Raw genomic sequence first — 12,664 nt, 5'->3', positions numbered from 1 at the left:
CATGTCAGCAGATCCAACTTTACTTAACTTTCTGAGCTGAGGTTGGCTTAATGCCTGTGCAACAAGTCAATTTGTGGGAGGTGGGTATGAAGTTATTTTTCAGACTTGTTAGTATTCAGATGTTTTCAAAGTGCTCACTGAGAGATATATGGCTCTCTCTGAACTCAACCTTCACCACAGGATTGTTGGAACAAAATGAAATGCAATTAGAACTCTGAAAAAAAGGATAAATATATAATATATAAATAATGTATGTTGTTCTTTTTGAAAATGTACTCTTTATCTCTGCAATCATTTTTGTTTTTGTTTTGTTAAGGGGGAATTCTGTGGCAATTTATTGATTCTGCAGTTTTTGATGCCTGCAGTAGTTATCTAAATAATAAAAAAGTAAAAGTATATATAGTATAGTAAATAACAATCTGATACAAAATTTATATTTGCTTCAAAACCTTTCAGATAAAGTTTCTGTATGCAGAAAACAAAACTTCCATTTATTAATTACAAAAGCTGCCCATCCCTACTATAAAAGTACCCATAGAACAAAACAAATCTACCTAATAAAAAAAATAAACATAGGTATTAAGTATTGATGGTTTCAATTTTTTTTTGACAAATGTGTATTCATTTATTCAGTTCTTACCTTTTCCTAATTTCTGAATCCACAACAATTTGCCTCTTCTTGGGAGGTGGCACTTGTGGGAGCTCCTCTTTACCATGTTTAACGAGGATCTGCTCTCTGGTGGTTACCATAGTCACAGTTTCCATTACTGTAGTTTGTGTTAGTGATGTTTGCGTGGCAGCAACAGCTTGTGAAATCTGTGAGAAGTATTGAAGCAGAGATCACACATTAACTGAAAGGCTTTAATTAAGATGTTTAGAGTGGTAACAGAAAATGAAGATAAATTGTTCTTTCTTGATCATGACCTTCAGAACAAAACAACACTGTATTGTACTGCAACCAAATTGTTTTATCTGACTCATGCAAGGTGAATAAGACATGAAAAAAATCAATATTAAAATGAGAAGCAAACTCAAACAGAATGTATTTGTAGCACATTTTGTACCAAGTAAAGCAAAAGCAAAAAAGGTTTAATTGTATAAGGTAAATTACACAATATACATATTTGGATATTCCTGCCCCCTTTTAATATAGCTACTTCACCTCTCATGAAGGCAATTAAAAAAAACCTGAGTTTTTTTTAAATGTATTAAATCTTCACAAGCATTTCATTTTATTTTCTGTTTACATGTTTATTACTGAAGTTATTATTTAGAGAACTAAATGGAAAAAGATGTATTCCTGATGCCATTTTAAAATTATTTCCTCCATCTTAGAACAATTATTTCTTTGTCTTCTAGTAAAAAAAACAGCAAAAACAACAAAAGGCAGGTATTTTCCCTCAATAAGGCAGGACATGAAAGGATTTTTTCTACAGCTTTCATAATTCTCAGAGCAGGTTCCATCAATCATCTATCTCTGTGATGGTGAACCAATGGCACGCGTGCCACAGGTGGCAAGCGGAGCCCTCTCTGTGGGCATGTGAGCTGTTGCCCAGCATGCACACCTCCCGCCGGCCAGCTGATTTTTGGATTTACCCTGCAGGCAGGATTTGCATGTGCATACCTTTCTTCTCACTTTCTGCAGCCCATGCCCTTCCAGATCTCCAGAGATTCCTCCTCTCAGTGCTGTTTTGCGAAGGGAAGTTTCTCAAAACAGAGCTGAGAGAGGAAAAAAGCCCCCCATTTTCATTTTTCATTTTATTAAGCATTTATAGGCCGCCCTTTTCCCTGAGGGGACTCAGGGCAGCTTACAATAATAAGGGGGGGGGGGAGTGCAGGACAAAACACAAAAAGAAAATGTGATTGAAAATAATTAGCAGTAAAAACCCAACATTCATTCAACATTTGGGAGGGGCGAGAGTAAAGTCTTATCCCCAGGCCTGACGGGATAGCCAGATCTTGAGGGCTGCACGGAAGGCCTGGACGGTGGTGAGGGTGCGGATCTCCACGGGGAGATTGTTCCATAGCGTCGGAGCTGCAACTGAGAAGGCTCTCCTCCGAGTAGTCGCCAGTCGGCACTGACTGGCGGATGGAATTCGGAGGAGGCCTACTCTATGCGATCTGATGGGACGAAGGGAGGTAATCGGCAGAAGGCGGTCTCTCAAATAGCCAGATCCACTACCATGGAGCGCTTTATGAATGGTAAGTAGGACCTTTTCCCCTTCTCAGCACTGTTTTCAGAAGAGAGGATTTTGCCTTTCTCAGCGCTGTTTTTGCAAATAGAGGCTTCTAAACACAGCACTGAGAAAGGAAACAAGCCCCCCTTTCCCCACTCTCAGTGCTGTTTTGCGAAGGGAGGCTTCTTCACCTTCTCAGTGCTTCTCCCTTTGCAAAACAGACCTGAGAGTGGGAAAAGGGAGACTTTCCCTCCTCTCAGCACTGTTTTGAGATGGGAGGCCAAAAGGGGAGTATGTTTCACACGCATCTGCGGGGCAAGCAGGGGGGCATGCACGCATGCATGTAGGCACGGATGTGCAGGGGGTGGGATGCGTGGGAGGGGCATTGCATTATGGATGTGGGAATGTGGGGAACACACACACACACACATGCTTTCAGCACCCAAGGAAAAAAAGGTTTGTCATCACTGATCTATCTATTCATTCATCTGTCTGCTTAGCACCAAAACCCTTCTATTCATATTGTCAGGATTCCAAGTAATATGCCCATAGCAAATAGGACTCCGAGGCAGGCAGATTCCTCAAAGAATAATTTTATTTGACATATATTGGCACACTCTGGTGAAAACCGACTCTGAATGTTTCTGCAGTTTTCACTTAATTAAAAGTTTTTCCCCTTTCCCAATCAGTCATATGGTCGAATCAATGTGCCATCTGGTTGCCTGGTAACGTCACTCCTCACAGGTGACCGGTCACCTGTGGGAATGTCTTTGGTTCCCAGGAGAAAGTATTTTGTTTTTGCTACAAAACCCCAGCTATTTCTATTCTCCCCTCCCTATCCCACAACTCCAATGTGGCAACCCTGAAGCTTCAAAATGGCTTCTGTCAGGTCAGCTTCAGGGTTGAAACATATACAGAAGTTTATATGCTCTAGTAATCATTTCTATCCTAGCAAGCCTAAAATCATAATGCATCAATTGTAGAAAAAATTTAATTAGTTCAAAGAATGAGTCATACTCAGTAACATTTTCATCTTTATATTGAAATGTTAGTATTAACAATATAGGGTAACATAAGGCTATATTTGGCAATTTTCATACTTATGGCAGTATCATACTCTGTGAAATTACTGAGTTGTAACTTTCAGGGAAGAATCCTCAAAATGTAAGTGAGACAGTTTTATTGTAAGCCTAAAGTATTTCAAGTATAAACTTATTATTAACAAGAAAATCTTCCATGGCTTTTAAGTACCAATTTATCTTGGTAGTAGTCATGATTTCTATATCAATTACTTCTCAGAACAGGCATGTTTACACATTATATTATATTATATATAACTGCTATTTACAGTTATGTTTCTGGTAGATTGGGCTATAGTTTCTTTTTGCATGAAAACCGATGCAAAGAATGAATTAAGCAGCTCTGCTTTCTCTCTGTTGCCTGTTACTTCTTTGCAGTCTTCTCTCTTTAGTGGATCTACTGTTTCCTTGATTTTTTTTCTTGTTGTTTATATGTTCGAAGAAACTTTTATTATTATCTTTGACTTTTGTTGCAAGTCTTTGTACATTCTTTTTTTAAAATAGAATTTATTTTTATTTTCAAAACAACCACAACACATAAAATCTTCCTTCTTTACATACTGTAGAAAGTATATCAGTTAGTTACAAAAGGTTTTCATGCATCTCTTCCACAGTCATCAAGCATAATTCATATTAACTCAAGTATTTTAAATCAAACATTTATACATGTTACCTTTATACCTCCATTTTTTTTTTACTATAATTATTAAAATGTCCTTCATCATAAAATATACCAAGATTTAATACATAACCACATACTGGCATTTCATTTAATATTTCTAAAATCCTTCAATAACACTGAATCCTTATGTCCTGTTCTTGCTAAACATCCATAATATTTAATAACAAACTTTTCTAATCCTCCTTTCCAAATCACTGTTGGCAATTTTCATCTAGATACCTTATATTATACTCATACATATATAAATATATAGGTTGTCATCATTATCCCTCCTTTATTTGACTACATCCTGTATCATAACATTTTCCCCCTAATAATAAAAACTTAACTTTATCTAACTTAGATCATTTTTATTAACCTTTGTATATAATCCAAAAGGATTTATAATCTTCCTTTCATGGGTACCATTCAATATTCATATCCAATTATTACTTATCATAACACTACACCTTGTATACATTATTATCATTATCAATTATTTCTTTAACCATATATATTATCATTAAATTTCACTAAGTTTAACAGGAAGACGTATTCTTCCTCTTCACCGTTTCTTTGGGACAACCCAGTGGCAAAAGTGTTGGCTGTGGTCTCAGAGCATTGAGACCACACAACCATCTCATCGCGACATTGGCTCCTCCTTCATCTTTGTACATTCTGAGCCTTTGCTTTCCTGACTTTGTCTTTGCAGATTGTAGCTATCTGCAGTGTTCTCCAAGTTACAATTAGCTGTTTGATAAAAAATTAGACTTTTGAAAACTCCTTGTTCTAACTATCAAAGCATTTATACAAACTGAAAAAATGTAGTTGTTATATCTTTCAGCCAATAGTAAAACATCACTTCTATTTGTAATCATTTATGTCCTGCAGCAATACCTCTGACAGCTACAGATATAACATTCAACCAGACCAAAACTAAATAAAATAGAAAGTATAATACAAGACCCACATGTATAGAAGGCAACTATAGTCCACAGGGAACATTCTGTGATGTGTGATTTGACTTTTCTAATAATCCATGACTTGTTGAGTCATATTACTTGCCTAAATAAAGAAATAGAATGACCATGGGCAGGAAAAATGCATCGGAACAGGAGCAACTTCTAACTTCCTTCTGGATTCCCCACTGATTTTGCTTATGGCAGAAAGTATCAGAAATCATGATCACATGATCATAGCTAACCTTGGCAACACTGTAGTGATTACAACTTTGTAAATACAACTGATATGAAGACCCTTGAAATTTCAATTCCATGGGAACAATGAGCCCAGAATTTTGAATGAATTCTTTTAAGTTAGCAAATCTGAAGTAACTTAATCCAAATTTTATATGCTGTGATACACCACTTATCCCAACTGAATTTTACAAATAGACAAAGAACCTTTAAATAGCATCAGGAGTGTTATTAGTATATAGATATTGCCATACATGTCCTTATTCCAAGGCTCTTTCCAAGCCTAGCTGTTTGTTCTAAATTCCCTGCCTTCCATAGTTTTAAGTTCTGCCACTGTTTCAGTATTTTCTATTCTGCACTGAGAGTTTCCAGTATGTTTGAACTTGGATACTTAGTAAGTTTTCATCTTTATGCATCTTTTCTCTAAGGAGAAGAAAGATAAATCTGATAGAAATTTGAATTTCTGAATTTGGAATGTTTTTCACAGGCACAAACTATGATTTTAATTTGGGTAGGAATATGCAGACCAAAGTTTGGCTCTTTACTAAGTAATTGTCAAATGTAAGAATTCAAAGTTTAAATCCTGATTTGATTTAGGGCTAAGAATATCACATAAAAACAGAAAATACTTTGTGTGAATATGAAAATGGATTGGGATAAATAGTGCACAAGATGGAAATAAAGCATTAATTTATGTAAGAACAAACATCATGGTTAAAATGATTCAATAATGAGGCTATCAGGCTAACAGTTTCACAAACCTGCTTAGAACTGTCGTCCAGCTTCTGTGCCAAACTATCCCAGCGGCGACTAATGTTTTGTAGCCACCCTTCCAGTTTTTGTGATAATCCTTTACTTTTTACTGCTGAGAGGAGATCCTGGCTGAGGGAATTCAGTTTATCCATTGATTGTCCCTTGATTCCAATTCTCCTTTCAAGATCTATAAAAGTAACATGGCAAAGAAAACATATTAATCTATCAGAAGTAATGGTACAGGTTAACTTGGCATTCTTTCCAAAGCAACAAATTTCAATATGCTTTTGTTAGTTAAGTTCAGGGCTGTCAATCTCACAGTCTGCGGGTCGGATGCGTAATGTGCTGGCCATGCCCATACCCGATTTAGCAAAGGGGATAAAAGTCATGTGATATGTCATGTGATGACACCCTGATGATGTTAGTTTGACACTTGTTTGATGTTAGTTATGGCCTGTAACTGGATATAAAATAACATATCTTTGCTGCTTTTGACATTATAGGTAAATACCTGAATAGCAATAGTAATAGCACTAGCACTTAGATTTTTATATGTGGCTTCACAGTGCTTTACAGCCCTCTCTGATTAGTTTACAAAGTCAGCATATTGCCCCTATAAATCTGGGTTAGCTAGTGAAGAGAAGGACCAACGGAGACATGATAGCAGTGTTCCAATATTTGAGGGGCTGGCACAAAGAGAAGGAGGTCAAGCTATTTTCCAAAGCAACTGAAATAAAGAGAAATTTTCTGACAGTGAAAACAATCAACCAATGGAACAGCTTGCCCTCGGAAGTTGTGGGAGCTTCATCACTTGAGACTTTCAAGAAGAGATTGGACTGCTATTTGTCAGAAATGGTGTAGGGTCTCTGGCTTGAGTGGGTGGGGTGGGGTTGGACTAGATGACATATAAGGTCAACTCTGTTAATATGTTTGAATCTGTTTTACTGATCTCAGAAGGATGAAAGGCTGAGCCAACACTGAGCCAGTGTGACTCAAACTTCCAAACTGCTGTCAGTTGGCTGTCAGCAGAATAAGCCTGTAATACTGCATTCTAAATACTGTGCCACCATGGCTCTTCTGAATAGATTGTTTATCAAATGGCTACCCAGAATTCTTGAAAGTCATTTTATACGTGAATTTAATAAATCATCATCATCATCATCTTTGTCATCTTTGCTACTTTCTATTTCTAAAATAATTCCTTCACCCCACTTTCCAGACATACTGTTTATGTAATTAGCAACAAGTATAACTGCCTTATTATGCTAGATAAGCAAAGCAAAGCAAACTATTGGACTTAGCTGTCCCCTTCAAATTTCTACACTATCATAAGCATTCCTATGCCTCATTTTTGTGCTAGGCTTATTCTGTTTTTTGTTTTTTTTTACTATTTTTGTGATAAAACATTGCTACCAGCAAAACATTTTTGCTACATTAAAAACAAATTCGATATGGTTCCAGACCTTCAAAACACTTTGACAATTTCAGGGAATATATTTTTAAGTTCAGACCATCTGGTCTCTCTTTCTTTGCTAAAAACTCACTTGAGTAACCCAGAGACAAACTGCCAGCTGATGTTTAGCTTTATGGGGCTTGTGCTCATGTAAAACTTTGAGAATTTATATGGATAAATGCACATTTTATGTTATCAAATTTTTCTCATGTCATAGCATGAAGTCAAATTAATGAAAGCAACATATGCTTAAAGTTATGCTGACAGATGGTCACCATTTCTGGTCTTCAGTTGTGACATATTTTAATGAACATTACATTTGTACTCAGTATGTGAGTCAGTAGCAATATTAAAGCAGCTGTCTCATGCCTGTTAATTAACCTGAACAATCAGATGGCAAAAACTTTAAAACATATATTTCTGCTTTATCACAAGAAAAAGCCTCAAACATGTCAATGTCTAATAATACAGACATTATCGTATTAAAACCATATTAATTTCAAAGCTTTTTTATATATTCATCACTGCTGTGGTTGCTTTAATTTATATCCATCACTAATATAACAATGGCCACCTCCCAGTATGTCTGTATGATAGTTTTTCTTTCAGCTGCTTTGGTGCCAATATAAGGGCATACAGAAATGGATGTGACATTCAAACATTAAAATATAAAAGAGCTCTTAGTTTTTGGTTTTAAAGGATTGAGCTGGTTTTATTTCAGGGTATATTATATTGTATAGCCACTGTTATTTTCAGAGAAGTAGGCAACATTCAATGTAGGGAAATAACCCAAATCTAAATTTGATTTTTAAAAACACAAAATCATACCTATTCATGGCTTTGTTTGTTATTTCTCTGCAAGTATGAATTAGATCTGTAACTAATCAGAAATGGTGAAAGCACCAGTCTTTTTATTCTCTTAGCTCCATGATGGCAGAGCTATGGCACTTTTGCCGCAGGTGGCATGCAGAGCCCTCGCTGCAGGCATGCAAGCTGTTGCCCCAGCTCAGCTCCACCATGTATGCATGCATGCCCCCCTCCAGCCAGCTGGTTTTCGGATCTCTGCCGCACATGTGGGAGACACGCAGGGAGTAATTCACGCATGCACTTGGGCCGCATGTGCATGTGTGGTGGTGGGGCACATGCAGGGAGGAGTGTCACGTGCACATGTGCAGGGGGAGCACAGGGGTCATGCGTACATGGGTGGGGGGACCTCAGGGGTCACGCTGCATGAGCAGGGGTGGGGCACATACAGTGGGGTCATGTCATGCATGTGCAGAGGGGCAGGGGGCATGGGTGTGTGTCATGCATGCATTGCATTATGAATTCACATATGCTTTTGGCACGCAACAACAAAAAGGTTAACCAAAAAGGATAGCTTCCTTTTTGTGTTCCTAAGACACACTGTCTTAGCTCTAGACAAATTACTTGGAACATAATCAATAACCTACTAACAGAACCTATTGCAATTTTAGCACAATTTCAGTAATAGGGCATGTAATATATTAATTTTAGCATAAGGTTATATAGGGCCAGGAACCTTATAGTACACTTTTTCATTATTTGGCTTCCAATTGCTGTTCATCATACAAAGGGCTCATTAATCAATATACTTGTTCAATAAAGTCAAACTGAAGCTGTCAGAATCTCAGTAACAAATGAAGACCTTCAAGAGTTCTCTGATATAAGTATCTGTTTAATTTGTCTCGTATTCAGAACCGAGAAAGAGACACAGAGAGAGAGATTGTTACACAGAGGACAGTATGTAAAATGTTTAAAAAATGATTAGTGGTAAATTATTACTTTAGTTATTTTGATATCAGATTTTAAAGGTATCATCAGCAAAAATAATAAATGTTTTTGTTAATTATACCAATATTTAAAAATTAAAGCACAGAAATTGTTCTGGTCCAAGCGTACGATCGCTCTTCTCAGACAGATAAACTTTACACAAAGCTTCAAGCAAACCAGATTTATTATCAGGCATTCTCAAATCAGTAACTTATAGTCATGAAGAGATTCTTCTGAATTAAACTTAATCTGTCCCATTTATGTGATATCATGACAAAAATGATAAAATTACTCCCATGGTAAGAAAAGCATGCTGTTTCTACATTGGCTGGAGTTGACCAGGCTTTGAGCTGCACATACACAGTAAGCCCGCAGTGGCCAATCAAAAACACAGGTGTGACCATGTGACATAAAACTACATTTCTCAGAAGGCAAAACTGTATTACCCTAGAGGCAGTCCCTCAAAGAAACAGTAATTAATTCCTAAACTAACTTAAACAGTATACTCCCCGCCTGGAATTATAAATTCCACTATCAACTAACTTTTAACTAATGTAATCATAAGCATAGCATCAAACAGTGCAAGAATGAGGTAGACACAATGCATACAAAGCTTGAGGTTCAATCTTCAAGATTGTTCTTCCTTCGCAGCAGTATCAGGTCAGTGATTAGCCTAAATATTGTAAACAATCTCTATATAATCTAGAATCTAATATTTTCTTAACTTTGTAATGTTTCTCCTTGTATTACTATAGGAGGAGAAGGTGGTTGAGTCTGTGGTCTTAACTGCTGGTTACAGTAGGCTACAATAGAAAACTGGGTGTATTTTCCCTAGAATTCTAGGTAGAGTGAGATGAACTGTTACTGGATTAATTATTTTTACTATTGGAAAAGGACCTAAAAACTTTGGTCCTAATTTTTTGCTAGGCATCTTCAATCTTATATATTTGTGGAAAGAAAGATTTTATCCCCCACACGAAATGGGGGTTGGAGTGAGTGATGTTTGATGGCTTGTTTTTTGTATTCTTCTGCTGTGGTTGCCAGAGCTTTTTTTGTATCCTCCCATCCCCTTTTTAAAGTATTCATCCATTTAGTCAAGGACATTGAGGAGGGAGGTTCTTGGCGCAGTTCTGACATGGGTACAAATTCCATGCCACTAGTAATTTGAAAAGGAGTTAATCCAGTGCTTTAGTGTTGTTATATGCCACTTCTGTGAATGGTAATAAGTCCCACCAATTGTCCTGCTGGTCACACATGCATTCACAGATTCTGCTGCTCCATTTGTACTTGGATGGAAAGTCAAACTAAGTCCTTGTGTGAATCCAATGGCCTTTAGGAACTCTCTCCAGAACTTTGCAGTGAATTGGACTCCACAGTCAGAGATGATTCTTCTGGGTACTCTGTATAGCTGGTAGATGTGTTTGACAAACATTCTCACTAATTTCTTCGTTGAAGGTAATCCTGAGCAAGCGATGAAATGGGCTTGCTTGGAAAATAAGTTGATGACTGTCCAAATCACTTTATTTCCACTGCTGTCTTGGAGTTCTATAATGAAACCCATTGCTATCTATTCCCATGGTCAGCTGGTTCTGGCTACTTGTTGCAGTAACCCAGGAGGCTTCCAAGGTGGAGGGTCTTTAAGAATCCAAAGTGTCCTCCTAGCTTTGCATCGTGACTTCATTATAGTATCTCCAATCTCAAGGTGGTCGACATGTATATTTTAGATCCTTTCGAGGCTAGTTCTTCTCCCATCTATTAAGACGTCTTTGTTTGCTGTAAACCAAGGGTCAGTTGGTAGCACTATTTCCATCACCGTGGTGGGTTTGTCCTGTTTGCATCAGTTGAACAAATCTGTCTGTGTCTTCTAATTCAGGGGCTGCTTCATCATGGAGTTCTGCTACCCATTCAGATGCCTTCCCCTCATTCATCCCTTCAGTTATGGCTGACATCCGATTTAAGAAGTAGGATAGGTTTTTAGGGGTCCCATCAAATGTCACCTGAAATCAGGGAGGCACAGGAACTTGTGGGGATGGCACCTCAACTTGTGCGGGCTGTTGGACTGCTGGTTGAGGTTGCACCCCCCCCCCTTGTGAAGCTAACCCCAGTGGCAGCTGCAGGGCAGAGGCCTGTTGGGGAATTGCGGCTTGGAGATGAAGTAGCCCAGATGCCTGCATCATTGCCACCTGTGGAAGAGGGGCTGGGGTCCATTAACACTGCACCCATCCTTGATCTGGATAGAAAGCCTACCCTGGTGGGATTTGACTTGCTGATGGCAATCCACTTGATGGTGGCTAGCTGGGATTCGAAACTCCCCAAAACTTTTGCTGTGGGCTGGTCACTGTCTGGCTAGGTGGCCCCCCAGCCCTGTTGTTGGGCTCTGTGTCCCATTGGGTAATGGGGGCTTGCTGTTGGTCTCATTCCCACAGTGAGGTTGTGGGCTGACCCACTTTTTACTGTGTGAAAGGAGCCAGAATCTCCACTCCAGGCTATGGGGTCTCAACCTGGGAAGGTGAATGTTGGTCATGCCAAAGTCTATCTGGGAAACTTGGCACCAAAGCAAGGGGTCAGCCCATTTACAGTTAGCTGTCCAAATTTATCTAAAAGGCCAGCCAGTGACTGACTGCGTGAAGGCGGCGGGAGCCCCCAATATTCGGAGTGCTCGATTGGTGTCTGCACTAGTCTCCTCCACTTGTAGGTTGAGGCTGATCTCACACCCATCTGTGGTTCCAACTGCATCTCCTGAGTGTCTTTGGAAGGAGTAGTTCTACTGTTACTGGATTGATGACCTAGTGATAGGGAAAGGTGCAATGAAATTTTTTTGATAGCTGCAATGACTTCAGGAATTTTGTGGATAAGTATACCCTATCTCCAATATGGAAAGGTTTGGGTTCCACTCTTATCTTGTCAGCTTGAATTTTAAAAGCCGCTCTAGCTTCCTCTAAAGCTAATCTAACTGCTGGCCATGTGTTTTGTAAAGTGTCTATCTACTCCTTAAGTGAGGGGATAGTGGGTTCTTCTGTGGGTAGTTCAGGCATGGGGCTGAAATCCTGGCCTGTTGCTACTCTAAAAGGGGTGAAACCAGTGCTTGAGTGTACAGTGTTATTGAATGCAACTTCCACAAAAGGTAGAAGTTCAGTCCAGTTATCCTGTTAAAAATTAATAAAACATCTTAGCTATTGTTCTAGGACCGAGTTAAGTTTTTCAGTTTGACCGTTAGTTTGGGCATGGTTCGACGAGCTCAACCCTTGGTGGTGCCAAGTAAAGTTAAAAATGCCCCCCAAAATTTTGAAGTGAATTGGATCCCTCTGTGAGGCTCCATAAAGATGATAAATGTGTATCAGGAATAACTTGGCTAGACTTTTGGCAGTTGGGATCATTTGGCAAGGTATAAAATGTGCCTGTTTTGAAAACAGGTCTGTTATGACCCAAATGACTGTATTCCCCGCACTTTCTGGTAGTTCTACAATAAAGTCCATGGCAGACTCTTTCCAGGGTGCTGAAGGTTCAACTACCTTCTGTAAGAGTCCTGGGATTTTCTCTTGAAGTCTTTTAGC

At 38.5% G+C, this 12,664-nt stretch overlaps 1 protein-coding gene across 1 annotated transcript in view; it reads right to left on the bottom strand.

Annotated features, from left to right (window-relative positions):
* DMD (dystrophin) overlaps nucleotides 1–12,664 on the bottom strand; it is a 1,161,901-nt gene that overhangs the window by 934,024 nt on the left and 215,213 nt on the right. Inside the window, 3 exon segments of the mRNA XM_032219839.1 lie at nucleotides 641–816; nucleotides 5,875–6,032; nucleotides 6,035–6,053. Coding sequence (XP_032075730.1) covers nucleotides 641–816; nucleotides 5,875–6,032; nucleotides 6,035–6,053 — 353 coding nt within the window.

Source organism: Thamnophis elegans, chromosome 6 (genome assembly GCF_009769535.1).
Source record: "Thamnophis elegans isolate rThaEle1 chromosome 6, rThaEle1.pri, whole genome shotgun sequence".
Taxonomy (NCBI): domain Eukaryota; kingdom Metazoa; phylum Chordata; class Lepidosauria; order Squamata; family Colubridae; genus Thamnophis; species Thamnophis elegans.
The sequence above is the reverse complement of the archived record's forward strand: the minus strand, read 5'-3'. Positions and strand labels throughout refer to the sequence as shown.